General features: G+C 30.0%; 7 protein-coding genes across 10 annotated transcripts; 3 read left to right on the top strand and 4 right to left on the bottom strand.

The window, feature by feature from the left end:
* Positions 1-384: 384 nt before the first annotated feature.
* LOC108693681 (probable GDP-L-fucose synthase) lies at positions 385-2,519 on the bottom strand. The gene is made up of 6 exons (XM_018202738.1): positions 2,317-2,519; positions 2,101-2,215; positions 1,884-2,012; positions 1,565-1,778; positions 1,336-1,473; positions 385-857 (listed from the first exon to the last, which is right to left on the bottom strand). The coding sequence occupies exons 1-6, from the start codon at positions 2,439-2,441 to the stop codon at positions 622-624; spliced, it is 957 nt and encodes a 318-aa protein (XP_018058227.1). The 5' UTR covers positions 2,442-2,519; the 3' UTR covers positions 385-621.
* A 930-nt stretch (positions 2,520-3,449) lies between these two features.
* LOC108693727 (cathepsin L1) lies at positions 3,450-8,664 on the bottom strand. Of its 4 annotated transcripts, none has more exons than XM_018202835.1 (8): positions 8,401-8,664; positions 6,476-6,770; positions 5,663-5,783; positions 5,153-5,305; positions 4,887-5,078; positions 4,600-4,805; positions 4,373-4,524; positions 3,450-4,164 (listed from the first exon to the last, which is right to left on the bottom strand). In XM_018202835.1, the coding sequence occupies exons 3-8, from the start codon at positions 5,759-5,761 to the stop codon at positions 3,953-3,955; spliced, it is 1,014 nt and encodes a 337-aa protein (XP_018058324.1). In that variant the 5' UTR covers positions 5,762-5,783; positions 6,476-6,770; positions 8,401-8,664; the 3' UTR covers positions 3,450-3,952. The 4 variants fall into 4 exon arrangements, with proteins under 4 accessions (XP_018058324.1, XP_018058323.1, XP_018058325.1 ...); XM_018202834.1 differs by having other exon boundaries at positions 8,385-8,664; XM_018202836.1 differs by lacking the exon at positions 6,476-6,770.
* A 2,700-nt stretch (positions 8,665-11,364) lies between these two features.
* On the top strand, positions 11,365-12,586 carry LOC108693698. Its single transcript, XM_018202760.1, has 3 exons — positions 11,365-11,562; positions 12,123-12,266; positions 12,351-12,586. The coding sequence occupies exons 1-3, from the start codon at positions 11,434-11,436 to the stop codon at positions 12,417-12,419; spliced, it is 342 nt and encodes a 113-aa protein (XP_018058249.1). The 5' UTR covers positions 11,365-11,433; the 3' UTR covers positions 12,420-12,586.
* A 102-nt stretch (positions 12,587-12,688) lies between these two features.
* Positions 12,689-13,637, bottom strand: LOC108693689 (trafficking protein particle complex subunit 5). The gene is made up of 3 exons (XM_018202748.1): positions 13,380-13,637; positions 12,993-13,302; positions 12,689-12,878 (listed from the first exon to the last, which is right to left on the bottom strand). Exons 1-3 carry the CDS (start codon positions 13,544-13,546, stop codon positions 12,780-12,782), a joined length of 576 nt encoding a protein of 191 aa, XP_018058237.1. The 5' UTR covers positions 13,547-13,637; the 3' UTR covers positions 12,689-12,779.
* Positions 13,638-13,809: 172 nt separating this feature from the next.
* On the top strand, positions 13,810-14,941 carry LOC108693695 (histone-lysine N-methyltransferase SETMAR-like). Its single transcript, XM_018202756.1, has one exon. It carries the CDS (start codon positions 13,974-13,976, stop codon positions 14,256-14,258), a length of 285 nt encoding a protein of 94 aa, XP_018058245.1. The 5' UTR covers positions 13,810-13,973; the 3' UTR covers positions 14,259-14,941.
* Positions 14,942-15,574: 633 nt separating this feature from the next.
* Positions 15,575-20,116, bottom strand: LOC108693678 (WD repeat-containing protein 6). The gene is made up of 13 exons (XM_018202734.1): positions 20,044-20,116; positions 19,639-19,810; positions 19,251-19,421; positions 19,016-19,166; positions 18,718-18,942; positions 18,239-18,641; positions 17,987-18,118; positions 17,428-17,912; positions 17,144-17,329; positions 16,537-17,072; positions 16,019-16,455; positions 15,756-15,918; positions 15,575-15,679 (listed from the first exon to the last, which is right to left on the bottom strand). The coding sequence occupies exons 1-13, from the start codon at positions 20,108-20,110 to the stop codon at positions 15,613-15,615; spliced, it is 3,195 nt and encodes a 1,064-aa protein (XP_018058223.1). The 5' UTR covers positions 20,111-20,116; the 3' UTR covers positions 15,575-15,612.
* Positions 20,117-20,379: 263 nt separating this feature from the next.
* Positions 20,380-21,322, top strand: LOC108693645 (putative glutathione-specific gamma-glutamylcyclotransferase 2). The gene is made up of 2 exons (XM_018202688.1): positions 20,380-20,731; positions 20,792-21,322. The coding sequence occupies exons 1-2, from the start codon at positions 20,597-20,599 to the stop codon at positions 21,320-21,322; spliced, it is 666 nt and encodes a 221-aa protein (XP_018058177.1). The 5' UTR covers positions 20,380-20,596.
* The last annotated feature ends 790 nt before the right edge of the window (positions 21,323-22,112 follow it).

Genomic DNA, 22,112 nt, shown 5'->3' on the forward strand with positions numbered 1-22,112 from the left:
AATTTTCTGCTTACATATAATAATTTACAAAAATTGAAAATTCGTTTGCATTTCACATTGTGGCAGTCAATAAATCGCATCATAAAGCGATCTAACAATCAAATTTATGCGCAAGCTGACCTAAAATATACTTTAGGAGTGCTACGAACAAGCGAAAATAAATGCACTGCCGCAGATGTTCGTCTGAATCTATGTTTAGTATGCGCATTGGTAGGTAACTTTCCAGATCAATAAAAATATTCACGTATCCTCTAATGTTTATTTAACAGTTTGAAAATACCGAAATTACTGTGGATTTTAGGGACCTTGATTGAGCTCGAACTATAAAGGTGGACAAAAAGCTTTGAACTCGTTCTTCCTGAGTAATAAATGCTATGTTTTATAAAGATAATTTACTTCAAAAATAACTTTTTACAATAATAATTTATAATAAAATTATATAATTAATATATATATACTACTCAATCTTCAGTACATTTTTCATCATTCATTTTTCATCATTCATTCTTAATAACAACTTACATTATTTAGCATTGATATATCTGAATTCTAGTGAATTATACTTCATATGTTAAAATATAAATTATCGCAAGATTATAATAACAATTTGCAACCTCGGTTTTAATTCCTCGCTTGATCATAGTTTTTTATATACCAATCAACAGTCTCTTTAATCGCTTGTTCAAAAGGTGTAAATTGAAAGTCAGGCAAGTACTTTCGTAATTTTGCATTGCTTGCTGTTTTTTTGAATTGTCCATCCGCTGCCGATGTATCATACATCACCTTTCCCTTAAAGTTGAAAGTTTGCGCCAGAGTCTCTGCCACTTGTGCTATCGATTTTTCTTGTGCTTCATCCACTAAAAATTATCATTTTTCTTTCACAATTTCCATGATAAAGTTATACAACACTGATAATTGCAATATTATAGTATTGTTTAATCTTCTGTCGACAACATGGAACATTATTTCTTTCACAGAAGCCTTCGAGAAATAGAGGAAATTCTTTTAACTGCAGGTTATATAAATCTGAAAAAATTCTAGTATTCTTATACACTAAGTTTTTAAGGTTTAATCATTAGAAAATAAAAATTAAATTTTACTTATTCTTTACAGATTTAAATTTATCCACTAGTGACATTCACCTAATAGTTAAAATATTAGTTAGTGATGATTTTAAAGATTCTATGTTGCCGACAGTATAGTAAAAATAGTAGCAGCTATAAAATTATTGATAAATAATGTTTTCTAAAAAGTTAAAAAAAATTAGGGAAATAATACTATATCTAAATGAATAATTACCTGATAGTATAATACTATATCTAAATGAATAATTACCTGATAGTATAATTGGTTCTACAGACTCATATTCCCGCAACACCCAAATTATTAATTTTGCTAAGTCTATGCTGTAGATGAATTGCCTTAAAGGTTTACCAGAGCCCAATACAGTGAACACTTTATCTTCTGTATTTCCTAATTAAAATACTAATTTGATAAGAAATTCAAATGATGTTTATACATAAAACTTATTTTCATAATCAAAATATTGATGCTTTTTCCATACCATCTTTGCACAAGTCATAAAGTCTTCGCATTAAACCAGGTATTACATGACTATCATTAGGATGAAAATTGTCGTGCGGACCGAATACGTTGCAAGGAATCACACTGGTATATAGCCTGCCATGCTGATCATAGTAACCTCTGTTAGCAATATCTATGAGTCGCTTGGCATGACTATAACCATAATTCGAGGAATGTGGTGGTCCATTGTGAACCTGTAATACATAATTAATTTGTATGGTACATGTACTGCCCTACATACACATTAATTATAGTCATCTAATGTATGTTACTATAGTATGTTATCTAATGTATGTTACCATAGTTTCGTCTATTGGATAAGATATTTTATCAGGAAATATACAGGTGGAAAGGCATGAGACAACCTTCACGACATTGTTCTCGTGAGCAGTGTGCAGAACATTATCATTCATATATATATTGTTCCGCTGCAATAAAAGGTATTGAAATCACGATTAAAGCTACAATATAATAAATTGATACACAAATGAAAGATATATTCTTCGTAATATTTACCAGAAAGTCTAAATTATGTGACATATTGTGGAAGAGACCACCAACCATAGCAGCTAAGTGAATGACATGTGTCGGTTTATGATGCTCGAATAACTTCCGTGTGCTCTCTTTATCACTGCAAAAGTCATTTGGTTAAAATAAATATCATATACATAGCGTTTTGCAATCGCATTAATCGTTTGGTTGATTTAATCTTAGTCACTTAACCTCACTTACCCCAAATCTGCATCTTTGGATCCAATAAATATCCATTTTTCGTTTTCTCTTTTGTCATTCTCGATAACATTTTGAATTGCTCTACCAACGAGTCCAGTACCGCCAGTTACAAGCACAACATTCATGTCGCATTAAAGAAATCCTCTTAAATTCTAACAATTAAGCAATGGATAAATGATGGTAAATTAATCAACTATGGCTATCAGCTGTGTTCTAAATTTATTGCCAGCGCTGAAAATGCTACAGTTTATGTCACATGCACTATAGATTTTCAGTACAGGCAGCAAATTTTGGAACATCTAATAGCAGTGAGATTGAGGTTGAATCTATAAGAAACAACCAATTATATTTATTTACTTGACGAGCACGCTAGCCGCTTTGTTAATTTGAACGCGCCCAATATGCTAATGCCTTGAAGTATTTGCTTGATCAATCAGAAGAAAGAATTTAACAAAGTGACCAATCAAGAAAGCATTTGTAGCGTTGACCGTAAGACATGTATAATGAATACTTGAATTATTTGGAGTTTAAACATATATACAAGTTCATTCTTATAGAATTAAAGATTAAAAGACGACATACAGCCGCAGTAACTGATCGTGATATGGAAAACAAAAAACGGCAATATAAAAAAAATGAGTAGCGCCCAACATTTGATATTGAAAATCGCAATGAAAAGTTTTACTTTGCATCAATTACGAAATCAAAATTGAATGATTTTAATTTCTATAATTATTTTAGAATGAGTACAAATCAGTTGAAGAAAACTTGACGATTAATCGTTCGATTTCCGGGAACAAAATGAAGCTTGAAAAATATATTGCAACTAGGAATGCATGATACATCACTGTCGAAGTATCGCATATCCAACTTATTATTAACAAGATCGAGATAAATAAGAATAGCATGATAATTAAAAATTTTTTATTTTCCTTTATTTTCTAAAAAATAGAGATCAATTTGCATAGCAAATAACTTGACTCTGGATTATTACCCGAGATACGTGTAATGATTTACTAAAATACTTAATTAGACCATCATTTATTAGTTTTGTAGATTTAGTGTAAAAAGTTAAATTTACATGAAATATATATCATTAATATATTCTTTGAGACATTAAGAAAATATCCCGGGCAATAGTATCATTCTAAATGTGTGAACAAAAAATACAAAATATATCCTAAGATAAAATACATCCTAAGATAATATCCATAATTGTCACTAAATGTAATAGATATGTTAAAACGATGAACAATGAACCACCATTTTCGAAGCTTGCAATTTTCGTAATTTTTCCGAATTTGTCTTTATTCTTTGCTCTTTATTCGAAAGAACTAATTTGTATAGAGACCTAAGAAAGTTGGAAAAACTGTAAAATTTGTAATTACAATCACGTTAGTGTCATTGCGCTTAGCACGGAGATACTACCGTGTCTTCTGATTCCTATCATAGCGCGGTAAAACAGAAAAACTGTCTGTAGAAAGACGTCAATTTTATCAAATATGATTTTAAAGAAATCATATATCAGAAATGATATAAAAATTTATTCTAAAATTCGTAAAACTTTATTAGGCCTCTCATAGCTGTCATGTCTGAATTAGTAGATCACAACTAAAAAATTAATTATCAACGGCAGTTAAACGAGAGGATAGCTGGCACTGCTTGCTATACCACAATGATTGTTCTTGTTTCTGGCTATTTTGATGTAACCCTTTTCACCCCATGTTTCACCCCAACTATTTTTTACCAGCCAATAATCATGGCCAGTTTTTGAGTCTGTACCATAGCCGACGATCAACACACCATGATCTAAATTTTCTGAATCGCACTCAGGATCAAAATATACTCCTAAAAAATGTGAAAAAATTTAAGTAAAAAAGAAAAAAAATGAGAACACAAGTTCAGATTTTATTACACAACAATTAGTTTCATTATGAATTAAATTTCCGATTTATAAGATTAAAAGTCTTATATACAAGTTATAAACTCAATTAAATTTGTAAAAAAATTAGCTTATACTAATTATATATATATATTTATTTATTTATTTACATACCTTCACTATAAAGCTGGAAAGATTCATGAGAGGCATCAATAGCAACGGAGACCGGACCTATAGTAGCGACTGCAGCCTTTAATTTCTGCTCATTTCCTCTTGGAATATCTACGAAACCGACATCAGTAGCGCCGCTATTTCTCGGATTGTATCTGCAATTTTAAGAGTTTAATAAATCATTAAATTCTATGTATGTTTTCCAATCATGCAAAATAATTAATACAAACCTGCACTTGTCATTCTCTGCTTCATATGGATAACTCTTTTCGGTATCAAGGCCTTTGTTATCTCTGACGTATTTAAAAGCATTATCCATCAAACCACCATTGCATCCTTGGTTGCCATAGTTGCCAGAACAATCAACCAAATTTTGCTCACTAAGTGATACTAAAATGCCAGTCTGTCTGAAATGCTGTCCTTCCAAAGAGCCAGTCTGCAAGAAAAAAAGACAATAAGTAATCCAATTCTATCTATCCAATTCTATCTATTAAAGATATTTAAAAAATAGGGTTACAGTAGAGAATGCCCAGCAAGAGCCACAATGTCCTTGATCTTTAACTTCTGTAACAGCACCATGTTTCCTCCAATCGACTTCTTTTGGTAATTCGACATTAGCTGGCGAGATAAATGTTGCTCCCATAAATTGCTTGTGAGCCTTTACTGACCTATTGAAACCATTCAAAGTATTGACAAATTCATGATGAAACTGTAAGAAAAATAAGCGTTTCACGAAAAATTGCTCGCTTTGTGATACAGATAATTTGCTTTTCAGAAACTTACCATATCACAGTATTTGTTCATTCCCAATTTGTAGGGAACTTTATTCAGCTCATATTTGCGATTGTGTTCAACAATTTTGCGCTTGTTATCCAAGAAGATTTTCATTCTATATCCCTCTTCAATCGAAGATTTGTAGAATTTTTTATGATTTGTCTTAAAGTAATAATCATTATAATCAATATTTAGTTTAATTTTTTGATCATTTTAATCCTTAATTTTATTTATAAATTAGATTCGACAATTTCTTGCATACTTGACTTTTTTACTTTCTTAACAAATATTTTATCATATCCTATTTGCTATGAAATATATTCTACGTAAGAAACTGATCCACAATATTAAAAATCTATGATAAACAAAGAACTGAACAAAGTATCCATGTTACTACTTGTAAAGAATAGTAACTGGATATGGAAGGCTACATTTTCGTCTTATTTAACTCTTTCAGAGTAAACTTTATGATGCAAGCTGCAATAATTTTAAACTCTACTATAAATACAACTTTTATACCATAAAACTGAACCATTCTACATCTAAAATCTTGTTGAAGGAAATAGCTTGTCCCGTGGTAAAAACTGCCAGTAACAACAAAACCACCACACTCTTCATATTTATTCCTCAATTAAGTCACCTACAAAAAAGGATTATTTCAATAATATAATATAGAATAGATATAACTCTTATATATGAAATAAAAAAGTTAATTTTATATTGTAGATTAAAAAATTATTCTGCTCGATCGCTCATTCAATCTTATTGTGAAAATTCATGAATATTATTTTATAGTGCAATATCAAATAAAAATATAACCTAATGAACTAGCAGTGAGTTTTAGCTTGAAAGAGCAGAGTTCAAAATTTACGTAAGAGAAAGAAAGCAACGTTATTAATAGCATAAGAAAGCTTTGTCCTGTCACTGCAAATATACATAATCAAAATTTCGAAAATTGCACAAAAATTTCATAAAAGACATTGACATGCGTTTGTCCTATTTTTTGCACCACAATTATCAAGAACTTCTATATTCAAAAGAATCATTTTGTTTTTCTGATTCTTAGAAAAAAATGACGCATCTTGCATGCACTCATCAGAAGCAATACGCGTATTCATATATATGTATATTATGTAATTGTGTGCAAAAAAATGCCTCAAAGTCAATCAAATGAAAATCTCTGCTACGCCATTTGTGGTTTTATAACAATTTATTTTTTTTCTCTTCTGGATATGCGTGTGTGTTGCATCCTCCGGAATAATCATTCGTTTGATTATCGTGTCGTTCATGCTAGTGTGATTTTAATAATGACTCACATTTCTCACGACAAACCTGCGGTAAAATTGCTGCGATGACACAGCGATAATTGCTCTGTGCCAACTTGGATCCAGTATAGATAATATAATTCTGTTTCAATGAAACACGTGAGAGATGTACGATCACGTGAAAATAATACAATAACGGATCTCAAAATCTCGACCTTGTTAACGCGTCAATAATAGCGGCTCGTGTTGTTTATGAATTAATCACATAGATGTTTATACACACTTGTATTTGAAAAGTCTCATCGTCAGAGTTCTTTATCAAAATTTTTCCTTTCGTATCAATTTCAGATGTATTCTGGATGCTTTAGCCGAGACGCAAAAAAGAGTATCAAATTATTACTAAGACTTGAAAAGAATGTAATAAGAAATCAATAGATTAAAATTTAAAGGCCCATTTCACAATTCAACTTTCTTATCTCTTTCTAATTCTAAAATCGAAAAGAGATAAGGAATAGTTGAACTTTGGTTAAGAATTGATCATGAATTTTAAAACTGAGCCTTCAAACTTTATCTATTGATTTCTTATCATATCCTTTTGTCCACCTTGTCTAGACAAAAGTATGTGATAAAAAGATTTCGATATTTATCATATATTCGTAGTTTATGGTAGTATCAATCTAATCTCCAAAGGTACTCTAAAAACAAAGTTATGCATAAAATTGATGACGTCACAAATATATGTATATCCGGTGTTATCTTCCTTTCCTTGAAATGACAAAATACATGATTATGAATTCTTTCTTTAAACATAAAAAAAAACGAAAGTTTTCTTGATATCTCTCAATTGCGCACTAGATGCGTTTGCTACCACTCGACATGATAAACAGATTTATTGAATCACGTGGTAAATACATGTATAAAGAGTTTATACATGTTTATAATTATATATCTCCATCATCGATGTTGTCTAAATCGGCTTGATTTAATTAATAATTTTAATTACAAAATATATATATATTTAAAAATTACAGTAATATATACAATATTCAATAGATTTTTTTCTATATAATCATAAATGTTATAACACACAATTTGATATATTATTACTTTTGATATATTCAAAGCACGATATAATTTTATGTTCCAAGTATTTGCCTCATGTATGTGAAATGTAATGATAAAATATTAAACTCTCAATTATTTTGTAAAACAATTAAACAGACAAAAGAATAAATATATAATATAGCTATCTGATAGGGAGTTGTGATATCTTTGCATTAACTTCACATTTGTTTGTTTACAATTTGTAAGCAATATAGATGTAGGAAAATGTTGATCATTTATAGTTGGAATTCTCTATATTTCAACTTTACTTAATACATAAAGACAGTGTCAGGAAAACACATTGAACACAATGATCTCACCTAATTTACGTTAAATTTATGGAATTGTTTGTTTTATATATACAATTCCACTTTCAAGATTAATATTCATCTTGGAATTGATTTCCTTTATGTTCATTTCTACCACTGTAGATTAATTTCAATTTAATTTTACTTTTTTTTAATTTATTCAAAGAATTAAAAAAAATATAAAGAGTAAATTTTACAAGTGACACAAATGTTCACATTTTAACATTCTCGATTAGCCTAAACACCCTAAATAATGCTTTGATATTAATATAATATAATATAATATGACGTATGTCCTTTAGGTTAAATACGCACAATTCAATCTTTATGAAAATCTAAACGCGTTATCGCGTTGTATATAAATAATGAGATGGCAAAAAAGGAAAGAAAACTGAAGCTATTCGTTTCTGTTACGCAAATTGAACTCTTCCGCACCTGTTTGATTTTACATGATTTAGATAAAAAAAAAATTTACACAAAACGAATACATGAAAAACGGAAGGCTGCTGCTGAAAGCAAACGAACTGCGTATCTTGGTTAATCGAGCAACGAATTAATACTTACACGTATTTACACTTACGAGCTCTCTTTATTCCTTGCAAAACTTTATTCCCTGCTAGTTGAGTCTACCACGGACGTAACGACAATGTGCGACAATCACAATCGTTTCCGACTAGCGTCGTTCTTTTGTATTCCTCCCTCTCCCTGTTATTACTTTCCATCACCATAGGCCACGTGATTAAACGACAATGGAGTCCATTGGCGTCGTCTGGCGACGTTTCGATGTTTGTATGCACATACATAATATATGTATGTATATTAGCTATGCATCGCATTCGTTGTTTATCGAATTCGTTCGTTGAATTCCAGCGCGATGATCTTTCGTATCGTTTTGCACAGCTTGCACAGAGTGAGATAAGATGATTGTGACGTCATGATTGCGAGTTTTGTCAATCATGTGTCTACGATATCGAGTAACCCAGATTTATAATCATCCTGAGAGGATGCTGCGACGACTCTTTTTCAAAAAAGCGGAAATGATAACACGCATGATTAAGCTTGTCACGAGGTCTATACCATGTTTCGTTTCTTTTCAGCGATAAACCGAATGATGCAACCGACCATGCATGCTATCATCATTTATATTGGACATTTTTGGAAAATGACGTGTTCTGATAATCCGATGTAAGCTGTTTTTCTTTTGGAATGTGGTTGACAAATGTTTTATCCTTTTTGACATTCAATGAATAATGTAGAACATTCGTTGTGTCGACTGCCTTTTAAAGAAAAGCAGCCGTTGAAATTAGTTATTCATATTGTGTATTCTATAAATTTTCTACCATTATTGGTAGAAGTGTATCTGAATGATGAAAGTATAAAGGAAATAATAATTATACATAATTAATCTATTTTAATTACATATCATTGTGGCTGCGCTTAGCGGAACAAGCAGCTTTGCAAAATTCTTCAACATGGTTGATTCTGGTTTTTTTTAGTTCCTTATGGATCTAAATGTATAAACCAATCGTATTGAAAAATTTCACAACAGTTGTCACAACAAAGCTACTTTCTCTATTGAACGCAACTATTGAGACAAAAATAAGATCATTCTGATCAATTCTAACCTACATTCATTGCATGGGCGTCGCCATATTGAAAATTAGATACCAGCGCCAATGAACTTAAGGAACAAAACTACTGACGTATATCATATCTAAATCATTGGTGATAAGTTATCGGCTGCAGTCGATTTGGATTCACGCACTTTAAAGCCTATTCTATAATGTGCTCTTTATTTACTGTTTCTTGTTTTTTACCTTTTGCTTTTTTCTTCTTTACAATCGTTTTATCAACAAATTGTATTTTTTGTTCCGTATTTCTTGTTTTTTTTTTTCAAAATTCGTTATCTTTTATCTCAGATGATACAAAACAAAAAACCGGATAAAAAGTAAAAGATGTAAAAAAGATCGTAAAAAAGTAAGATGTAAAAAATAATGAAAGGCAAGAAACAAAAACAGGAAACAAAAAACATATTGTAGAGCAGGCTTAAGCGCTTGTAAACATTTTTTATTTTTATTATTCATTAGACGTAAAATAAGAATAGAAGTACTGAAAAGCGCTGAAAGAGTTCAAATCGACCGCAGCCATCATTTTTCTGTATTAAACTTGATATCCATGATGTTAGAAATTGGTCTGAGATCTCAGACAAAGAAAAAATTAACAAATCACACTTGAACAATTTGATCACATGATCATTGCGATTGATCAATTCTTTCTTCATCCGAAGTCTCGGATTGATTTCTAGCATCGTGATTACGAATACAAGATTTTATTAAGTCGTTTTAATAATTTTCACAGATTTATTATCGATTTGTTATATTCTTTTATAAATAACAAGGTGATTTCACCATTTTTATTAACGTTAAGCTTTGTATCCACGATGCTAGAAATTAGGGTATCAATCAGAGTTGGATAAGTTAATGTTTTTTTTAACTGAATAAAGTTAAAGTTAATGGCTTTACAAAATTAAGTAATAAAATTAAGTTAAAAGTTGAAGGAATAAAAAATTAGCTTAACGTAAGTTAAGTCAATATTGAATTAACTTAAGTTAAAAAAAAATTAATTTTGAAAAAAATTATTTTTTAGATCATAATATCCTAATTTTTCTTAAAATGAGATTAAATAATTATATAGATTATTAAGTAAATTAAATTTTTAATTTTTTTATTCATATGTGATATAACACATAACGATATAATTATATAAATTATATAACTTTAAAAAAACAGCCAGCATAGAGAAGATACAAGATCAGTGATTACTTTTTAATAAGTCTTACTTTTTAATACTTAATCAAGAAATTGACCACATTACAATCGAATGAGAGAAGAATATTTGAATGTAATTGGTCAATTTCTTACGACTTAAGGCTTAAAACATCTATTGTAGATCCTTAGGATTAAGGTTTATGACATAAGGTATAATCGCATAAACCAATCAGAGAGCTCTATATATCTTAAGAAATTACAATACTTAAGATGGTCTTAAAATATGGACAGATTACGAATGTACGTAATGTAAAATTTAATATATTTAAAATTAACTAAGTTAAATTAAAAGTTATTAACTTTTTAACTTTTTTTTAAATTTTTAACGTTTTAATTAATTACTATTTGATCCTGGTATCAATCAAACTTTATCTCTAGGATGAAAAATGAAAAGTGAAATTTTTAATTATTGAAGTTAATAAAGAAATTTTTCATTTTTCATTTTTCATCCTAGGAAAAAAGTTTCATGATTGATACTCAAAATCTAAGACCTCGGATGCAGAAAGAATTAATCAATTTAATTACGTGATTTATTCAAATGATGAATGTTCATTGTTCATTGATTTGTTAATTTTTTCTCTGTCTGAGATCTCAGACCAATTTCTTTCATCGTGGACATCGGATTTTAGGAACTATTATAGGACACTTCAAAGTGTCTATTTCACAATGTCAGTTTGCGATTACTATATTACGATCGGTAAAAGTTACGTATCTGCTCGCGAGATAAAGTAGAGAAACGCAGTGAAGGGTGAAGAGACAGAAATAAGGTTACAAAATTCAGAGTTATGTCGTCGAAAAAGATATACGATTGCTCACCGGAGCAACGCGAAATCGCGTTATGGAGAGATGCGAAACGGAAGCAGTTACGCGAACTGTATCTAAAAGATTCAGGACACCCAACTAAAAGTCTTCTCGTACGTACATACACATTTAACTTAACCTATAAGTTCACAAATATTAGCGATACTTTGTCCCATAGACAATATTTACGCCTATTTATGTTTGATTTATATACTGATTGAATTCATTGCATTCATTGTTATCATTTATTGTACGACGGTATTTTGTTCAGTCACATTTATAATTTATTATTCCGATCTTTGTATTTCTCGGATTCAAGTATGCTCAATATTTTTAAAGAATATGAAGTACTTTATTATAAAAAGTATAACGTTAAAAAATCGAATAGGATCATAAATACATAAATATTTATATATGTATGTATATAACTGTTGCTTTAATTGTATACACTTTATATTTAAAATTATCTACAGAAATTATGTAACAAATTAATGAAACATGACAATAGTGGAAACTATCTGTTGTATCTTCGTATTTAGTACTTTGTTAATTTTGAAATAATAAATAATTGATTTTAGAGTATAATTATGTCTATGTAAATTAATTTTATAATTCTGTCTATATAAATTAATTTTAATAAATTATCACATGATTACTCATTCTATGAATACAGTTTGATACAGGAATATATAAATATGCTGCCTCGAAGACAACGATAGAGCAACACTTTGTACCTACATTGATACGATATATGTCGCGAGTTGGAATGATTGCATCTCTTATTATCGCAACTGCAGTGACATTAAAAAATAGAAAGGTAAGGTAAGCCAAATGTGTTTAAAAAATATAAAATTCAAGAATCAAAATATTAATATGTAATATGCATTATTTTTTTTCATAGGATAAAAAAGAGCACTTATATCGTACTGGACAAATTGATTATGCAAGCAGATCACATAGATTCTGTTAGATGATTATTTTAATAAAGTACGTGCAGTTGATGTATTTAACTTAGATGATATAAAATAAACTTATAAGAAATATATACATATATATGTATATATATATATATATATTTATGTTAAATGCAATGTATGTCAATAGAATATGAAAAACATTAAAGATTTTATAAACATATAATTATGAAATGAACATTCGATGAAGAGTGATACCAGTCTCAAATATAAAAGGTACACACATAAAATATGAATTTAACATAATAATTAAAGATTATAGATTTATCACAACAATTGGTAAATTTGTATATAGGTATTATATATTTTATCGTTATAGAAAGAGTAATGTAACGTATGTGTTTATTTCCTTTCTATTACCGATCTTCCAATTGCTTGTCACGCGCAACAACAGCGTCATCAAATTTAACCATATATGTAGTTCCTTTATGCCAGTGTGCTGTTACCTTAGCCGGCTGCAATAATATTTAAAACATTTATAAATTTTGTCTCATGAAAATATAAATGTGCAAGCTTAAAAGTTGTTTGATAGATTATCTCAAAAAGAATAAATAACTGAAGCTGCTTACAAAGCCACAATCGCAAAGTACAGCCTCCACGATACCAGCGACGAAGGATGCACAGTTCAAGCTTCCTTTATCTTTGGGTACTGACACAAATTTGTTTACCAAGGATTCCTTTTCAATGATATAATAAGTACGTTCGTCATCATTTGCATGTTCTAATTTATCGGCCTCTCGACCAAACAAGGACTTCCACACTGTACTTTTGATAAATAGCAGTACATTAAGTAGCTTTATCTCACGTTTGCCACCCTTTTCTCGTACTACAAGTAGATCTGTTATCCTGTGTCCAACTTCTGCTCCAATCTCTGCCAATCTAGTCACAACATAAGATAATACACCTATAAGTGAATGCGAGATAATGAATGATAAAGAATAATTTGATCTACTTACTTATTCTGCAGCTCTGGAACGGTATAGACTCTGTTTTGACAATATTGCACTAATTCGGAAAATAAAAGGGCAAAACAACTCAAGCTAACCTCTCCTTTACCTTTACTCAAGGATTTATCAAGGATACTGGTCCGCGGTCTTATGGCTGATATCGTAATACTTGACATCTTTATATAATTAAATATGTCATGCAATTTTTATAAATATTATGAATTATTCATCAAGAAACGTTGCGCAATATTGTCAAAATACCACACATTGTACTGCCATGTTTTTACAATTAAACTGACATCTGACGGCAGTGACGACTAGTGACGAGCAAATTCAAAAAGAAAAAGTCTGTTCAAATTGTTTTAAATATTGGGTTGTCCGGAAAGTTCGTGCTGATTTTTTGGTAGGTGGCGTAAGGACAGGTCTGAATATATCAGAATGATTGAAAACAAATGTCATGCGTACATATCGTAGACAGTACTTCAGGCATACTTGTAAAAAAATTTGGTTGTGATACGTTAATTTCTCTCAGTTTTATACGCCTTTGAATATGGAAGAAAACAAAGTGCATTTTAGGCCTTTTCTTTTATCGGAAAGGCAAAAATGCCACACAAGCGGCAAACAAGATATGCGCTGTTTATGGCGAAGGTGCTGTATCTGAAAGAACTGTGCAGAAGTGATGCGCTAAGTTTAAAGCTGGATTTCAATCTTGAAGATCAAGAATGCCCGGGTAGGCCTTCCACGACAGATGAAGATCAGATTAAAACACTGATCGAGAATAACCCACACTATACGACACGTAAATTAGCAGAAATGTTGAATATGTCAAAATCCACCATCCACGAGCATTTTGTGAAGCTTGGCTACATAAACTGTTTTGATGTATAAGTTCCTCACGATCTAACAGAGAAAAATCTGATGGATCGCATTTCCATTTGCGACTCGCTCTATAAACGCAATGAGGAGACACCATTTTTGAAGCAAGTGAGTGGAGATAAAAAATGGATCATTTACAATAATGTTGAGCGAAAAAGATCTTGGGGAAAGCGGAATGAACCACCTTTAGCCACCCCAAAAGCCAGTCTTCATCCAAAGAAGGTCATGCTCTGTGTCTGGTGAGATTGGAAAGGGATCCTGTATTATGAAATTTTATCAAACAACGAGACAATAAATTCAGAAAAGTATTGTTCCCAATTAAACAAATTGAAGACAGCAATTGAACAAAAACGTTCAGAAATAGCGAATCCGAAGGGCGTCATGTTTCATCAGCACAATGCGCAGTCTCATGTACCTTTGATAACTCGACAAAAGTTGTTGGAGCTCAGTTGGGATGTTCTATCCCATCTATATTCACCAGATCTCGCGTCCTCTGATTTCCACCTATTTCGATCATTACAAAATTCCCTTAATGGAAAAAACTTCAACTCTTTGGTCGAGGTAAAAAATCATTTAGAAAAGTTTTTCACTGAAAAACTTGAGAGATTCTGGAAGGATGGAATTTTCAAATTGCCTGAAAGATGGAGAAAGATAGAACAGAATGGCACCTATATAATTTAATAAATGTATACTAAAATTTAAATCTTCTGCGTTTCAATTTTCTTCAAAATCGGCATGAACTTTTCAGATAATTCAATATATTCGAAACTATAAGAGGCTCCGCATAATAAAAGGAATAGGAAACAAAGAACAGAGAATAAGAACCTTTCAATCTATCAGAAAATGAGTATTCCACAATACATGATTTTTGATAGGTTGAAATTTTTATTCTCTGTTCCTTTTATTGTGCGGAGCCCCTAATTTTTCTCATATTATAAAATTTAAAAATTTCAAATATCTTAAACAAAAGTAAATAATTTTTTTATTTATTTTCAAAAAAATGCAAAATTTCTATATTATATATTTATACAATTGAAGTTCATTATTTCACATGTCCCATGTTTTATTTAAACTTTGCACAATTTAATTTGTATTTAAAATAGCAAAAATATTTTCTCTAATTAGATGAAAAAGATGGGAAATAATTAATTATTCTTGAACATATTTAAATGTGTAATGATTTAATTTATATTTACATAATTGAGTATTACAAATATTATAGATAAATAAATACACACATACACATACACACACACACACACACACACACACACACACATATATATAATATATATATAAAATATCATATATATAAGATTCTTCGGTAGAAAATATTTTTTACACAAATAATGCTTTGTGTGAAATTTTAAATGGACATTATTTCAAATCCTCGTCCATATATACAAATAAAATCGTTCCAACTTTTATCGTGGCTGTTAAAATTAATATTTATAAGAATAAATGAAATAAAGAAGACAATTATAACATCTAATACATCTTTAAACTTACTTGGGATAACCATATAATTCCATGCCTTGCACATCCGTAACAGATGTAAATACTTGATTTAAGATATCTACATGTACGACTCCATTGGAACATGAATAATTATAGGTAATAACTTGCTGATCTATTCCCACGCTACATATTATATTGCTTTTCAATTTCACACCTGTTGGTATTATACATTTTTATAAATTTCTTAAGGCATGTGTGGAACATGTAATACATATAACTATAGTTTAAAAGATGTCATATGTGCCCTAACTTACCAACGATTTGTGTGGAATGTGCGGATGCTGTATTCCATTTGGATAATATTTCAGCTGATAGTTTATTTTCTGATAGATAAATTTGAAAATAGATGACATTGAGAAGATTGTCATCGCCACCGGTAACTAAAAGATATTCATTTTCATTCATATCCTTTAAATCAAAACAATTAATTCCTGACTGATGCAAGCTAAATTCTGCAAAAGGAATATTGTCGAAATTCAAAATATTCTGGTTCCCAGAATTTGCATCCTCGTGTATTTTCGAGACCATGTCGGTAAAATCGAAAAAACGTAATTTTCCGTCTGTACTCATTGTTAATACAATTACTTTGGGTTTGAATAATAATATGTGTATCTTCAAAATGCAACGATCTATGTATTTAGTAGATACTTTCAAATATGTATTGTTAGTTATAATATCATATACAAATAGTCTGCAATGGAAAAAAAAGGAATTATTTTATAACTTTCATAAAATGATATATCATTCTTGATGAAATAAATAATTAAATTACCTTAAATATCCGTCTGCACAAGCTACAAAGATTAATACATAATTTAATTTAGGGTAATAGGCATAAATATCCATATAACGTGTTTCTGGTTCTTCGATACAGGATTGCTTAGTTTCCTGCCATGGTTTTTTACAATACTGATTTTGTTTATAGAGCATATGAGAATTCATATCGAAACATGACATATTTAATTTTTTTATTGAATGTGGATTTTTTGGGTTAATACTTTGGAAGTTGAAGTTTAGCTTCCAAATCTTCAATTGTGCTCTTCCTCCACCAGAAAAGACTAGGTATTGAAACTCGGATTCATGTAACATGTTTAATTCAACAACACTTAAGCATCTAATACCCGAAAGATGGCCATTAAAAGTTCCTAAATTTTTGAAAACGTTCCATTGAAAATCGTATTCAAAAATACTACTGATACGAAGAGTGCAGTCTTCACTACCGGATATAAAAATATTTTCTCGATAATGATCTGATTGTTTAATTGAAATGTATCGTAAGCAACAAGTCTCTTTTATGTGAAATCCATTCTATAAAAAACAACAAATATAAAAAGATTTGTACAATTTTTTTTTTTTAATAATAGATTAAAATCACTTACCTGTAAAATAGGATGTGAAAGAAAAAGAGAAGAATTCATATCACGTACATGGACCTGTTTATTTTTAATATAAACAAAACTGGCTTTTGTGTGCGATATTACACAGTCCCACGATCTATGACCGCCACCGCAAGGAATTCTGACGATTACGTTTTCATTCAACAAGTTATATATTATAAATTCCACCTGAAAACGTTATTGTAAGAGATATAATATATTATTACACAAGATTTTCTATTACTATGTGCATATATATTTATATGTATAAAATTTTCTATTTATACCTGTTTAAAACCAAATACAAAAAAAATCTCATTTTTTTCCATCCCTCCTATTTTTTTTGTATTCACTTTTAACATGCCACTAATCCAGTCCATTGGCATTTTTTTTTTATGCAGCATTACCAAGGGCTTTGTATATATAAAAGAGTCCTTTATTAAATGTATTTGATAAAATCTCAACATTCCATCACGTCCAGATGTTATCAAGTTTTCTCCAAATATACAAAATGATTGAACTCCTATTTTACCATGAATCTTATTAAGTGTTTGAATAGGTTTTCTACTAATATCTATGTTAATAACTGTGTCAAAATATATATATTTCAGATCATATACATAAATATTTCCAGCTCTATCCCCACATATTAACAAATTATATGATATCCCGTAATTCACAGGAGGATTAACATCTTTATAGATTATAGCTGCAGTCAACCAACGTTCTCTACTGAGCGGCAATATGCATTCTGCATGCACTGTAAGATTACCTATATAAAATCATAATGTTATACATGTTCTAAAATACATTATTTATGATATAGTTGCATAAATGATTACACACCACTCAATAATTTCAAAAGACCATTTGTTCCACAAGCTATCAAATCAGAATTGTTTAACCATTGCAAAGATAAGATTTGTGAATCCATTATTTTGTTTTTCTCCGTAAACTGTCGTAAAGTCCCAAGGTACTCTAAAAATACATTATCTATTATGTAATTTTAATAATTAAAAACTTGAAAATAAAAAAGATAATATATTTGTAATAAAAATTTATTTTTATGTTAAGATTTGCATTAATAAACATTCTTACCTTCGTATACTATTGCATATCCGTCTCTAGATGCAAGAGCAACAAAATTGCGATTTGGAGAAACTTGCACGATATAATAGTGTTCTTTTGTTAAGTATATAGTGTTTTTAAGCATCATTTCTTTGTTGTAATGTAAAAGCGTTCCCAATTCAGTAAAGACTAAAATTGTATCATCATACAAATAGGAGACATATTTAGGAAAATTACATGTATCATTGCCACCAGATAGAAAAATTGTTTCTAGGCTTTTATAATGTTCAAAAGGTTGCATATGCACAGATCCATCTCCTCCACCCACATATACTATATTGTCTTCAGATATGTCAATACTCCATATAGGAGCTTTATAATGAGTTTTATTAAGTAAATTACCTGAGAGTGACCATGTACATATAAGTGAATCCTAAAATAGAAAATTTTTTAAAATATACATAAAAATAAATTGTAATTTTCACCTACTGGTATAATTGAAATCTTACTTCTCCTATTGTTAAAACAATGTCATTTCTAATTAAAGCTTTCCACACTCTTGCTGTGTGCATAAACATTGCTTTTATTGGTACTATTTTTACTGTCTGCCAGTTTATATTGTTGCTTTTGGAATTTTCATCTTCTGTTACTTTCCAGAATCTGACACTTCTATCATCAGATGTAGAACAAATAAATCGCAAAGATGGATCACAAATAACAGAGAATATAACACCCTAGAATAAATTTACAAGATGAGATTTTTATTCAAAAATAGTTATCCTTTTAAATTCAATATAATTACCAAACCTTGTGTCCTATTAAACGATGCAAAACTGGCATTCTTTTATTAGTGTCATTACATCTGTTGTCTACTTTCCATATTAAAATTTCTTGAAATACAGTTCCACTGAAAATAACTAAATTCTCTTGAGAAATTCCTGATATAGAACCGCCATAGCTAGATATTAATTAAGAAAATTGTTCATTTTTTATATCAATTATCTCTGTAAAAAATTAATTAACAAAAATCATGAAAGGATACAGAATGCATGTTTCTTCACAGCGTATAATTTGACAAGTTTTATTAAATATATTATATATAGATATATAATTATGAGCAAATAGAACTGCCAATCGTATTTCTTTCTTAAATGATATCCACTTTGCAGCAATTATCCAATCATTGAATTGATTAGTACTTTGTTTTCTTATTCTACATATACAAATAGAACAAAAAAAATTATTACATCAAAATATTTCAAGTTTTAAATCAAATTATTCTAATATGCTCTGAATAAAAATAAGAAAAAAACAGTTATAATTATATAAACATGAATCTATACCTCATATAGATAATTTTTCTTATTTTTATCTATAGATATTATATTGATATTTGACTTTGGTGTATCATGCATATAAAATTATATTACCTTATGTTGTGCTCTATTTCAACAAGTTTGCAAATGCATATAGACTTGGCACCAAATACAGCTAATATTTTATCCGTTCCTATTACAATACCATGTATATTACTTGGATACAGACAATCCAACTTGCACTCAAATTTGCAATTCCTGAATACATAGAGAGTAGGTCCCATACCTGCGATAATAAACAAGCATTAAAAAGTAATAAAAATTTATATTAACTTGATCAAATTTATCTTGTGCATCCAAAGCATTAATTATTATTAACCAAGGTTTTTGTTAATTGCGAAAAAATTATTCGTGTAATATTAAAATTCTTATAAAAATTATTTGCATTAAATTAATATTACATAAATTATATAATATATGATTATTGTAATTATATTAACTAATTCGTAACTAACTAACCTATAAATATGATATTTCCTACGCATCGAATAGCGAGGATCTCTGTGCGTAACAATAACGATGCCATTTCATCTATAATAAATTACATTATTTTGTTATAAATGTATTGAGATGCTAACAATCGTTATCGCAATTGTTCATGCTAATCCACCTCATATGCACACTTTGCATTTTTGTGCACATGCCTGTGTGGGAGGAGTTCCGAGCAAATGTGCTTGGAGTTTTTCCACTCCTTTCCACTAAACCAACCAATCAGAAAATTTTATATTAAATTGACCAATTAGCGATGTGGCAATCAGGTCTCACTTCATTCACTTGTCACGTGTACTCGAGACAGATAAATAGGTTATGTTGCAGGGCGTAACAGACGCGTTGAATGTAACATGGAGCATAATTTTAGAGTGGAGTCGTCTACAAGTTATGTCACGGCATTAAAAGACGAGCTCGTCACCGAAGAGATTAGACAAAGTCTACATTGCATGACGTGATTGTCATTGTTGTCGACGATAAAAAGAAATCTTTCGGCCGACGTTGAGCGAGCGAGCGAGCGAGCATGTGGGTATTTGGTTATGGTTCTTTGATATGGAAAGCAGATTTTCCATATGAGAAAAAGCTCATCGGTTACATCAAGGGATATATCAGGCGTTTTTATCAAAAGAGTACTGATCACAGAGGCGTGCCCAATAGGGTAGGCAAGATGTAATTGCTTTTTCTCACATCAACTATATATCTTCATTTTTTTTTGCAGCCTGGACGTGTGGTGACGTTGCTTGCCTCTACTAATCCCGACGATCAAGTATGGGGAATCGCTTACAAGATATCTTCCGAAAATATAGAAAATGTAGTGAATCATTTGGATTTCCGAGAGAAAGGTGGCTACATAAAAAAAACCGTCCTCTTCTATCCCTGTGATTTTTCCAAGTCTACCCAAAGTGATTCAAATACCAACGTGTCTTTGAATGATCTCTCGAGGATGACTTTTTCAACAGCATCGCTTTCAACTGTATTGGACGAAGCTCCATTCTACCTCACTATTTATATAGGTGAAGAAGATAATCCAAATTTTGCTGGAATGGAGAACATAGATATCATTGCGAGACATATAATTGTTTCACGTGGCATTAGTGGATCTAATATAGAGTATCTCTATAAATTGGCATCTGCGATGCGCACGATAGCCCCTGGTGTGCAGGATGAACATCTGTTTGCTTTAGAAAGAGCTGTAAAAGAATTGGAGCAGCAGAGAGAAGAATCATTGAAATTTGATCAATTTTCATAAAATATAATTGTATTAATATAAGAAAATACAGCCAATTGTGTCATCAGTCGATATAATTAATATTTGATAATCTGAATATTTATTTTATTTCATTTTTTTCTTTCTCTCTATTTAAAGATCTTCTGATTAATCTTCTGATTGTATTTATGCAGCAAACTTATTAGATATAATAACGAAATATTTTGATTAAGAAGTTTTTATCATAGCGAATCTCGACACGATTGATGCAATTGGCTGAGAACTAAAGAGACAAAACTTTTTTTGCACTGACTAAAATAATAGTAAAATGATAATATTTCCGTACAGTTAGGCACTATATAATATTTTTAAACTACTGATAAAAAAAATCTTATTTATCAAATAAATCATATTTTCATATAAAATAGCTGCAATTTTTATCAATAACTTCAAATTTTCACTGAAAAAAATTTACAATAAGATTATAAATTATATAATTAAAAATTTTGTTTGAAATTATTAATTTTTACGTATACAATAATTTACTATTCATTTTTTTAAAGTTCTGTTGAAAGTAGAATTTGTTCCCACAGTGGGAATTTCTAGGCGACGTAAGAATATTTGAGCTTTATGTTTCCCCTTCATGAAAACGCATGCCATTTGTCAGCCAATCGGAACGAATTACGATCTGGCGGGTTCTTTCGTGCATGCGTCTTGCGATAACGAATAATTTCGCATGTGCGGTATTACAGGAGCAAAGAATAGTGAAGCGTTGGTAAAGAAATGAGTGAGAACACAATCCACTTACTGAAATTTGCGAGTAACTTTTACA

The sequence above is a fragment of the Atta colombica genome, unplaced genomic scaffold (genome assembly GCF_001594045.1).
Source record: "Atta colombica isolate Treedump-2 unplaced genomic scaffold, Acol1.0 scaffold96, whole genome shotgun sequence".
NCBI lineage: Eukaryota > Metazoa > Arthropoda > Insecta > Hymenoptera > Formicidae > Atta > Atta colombica.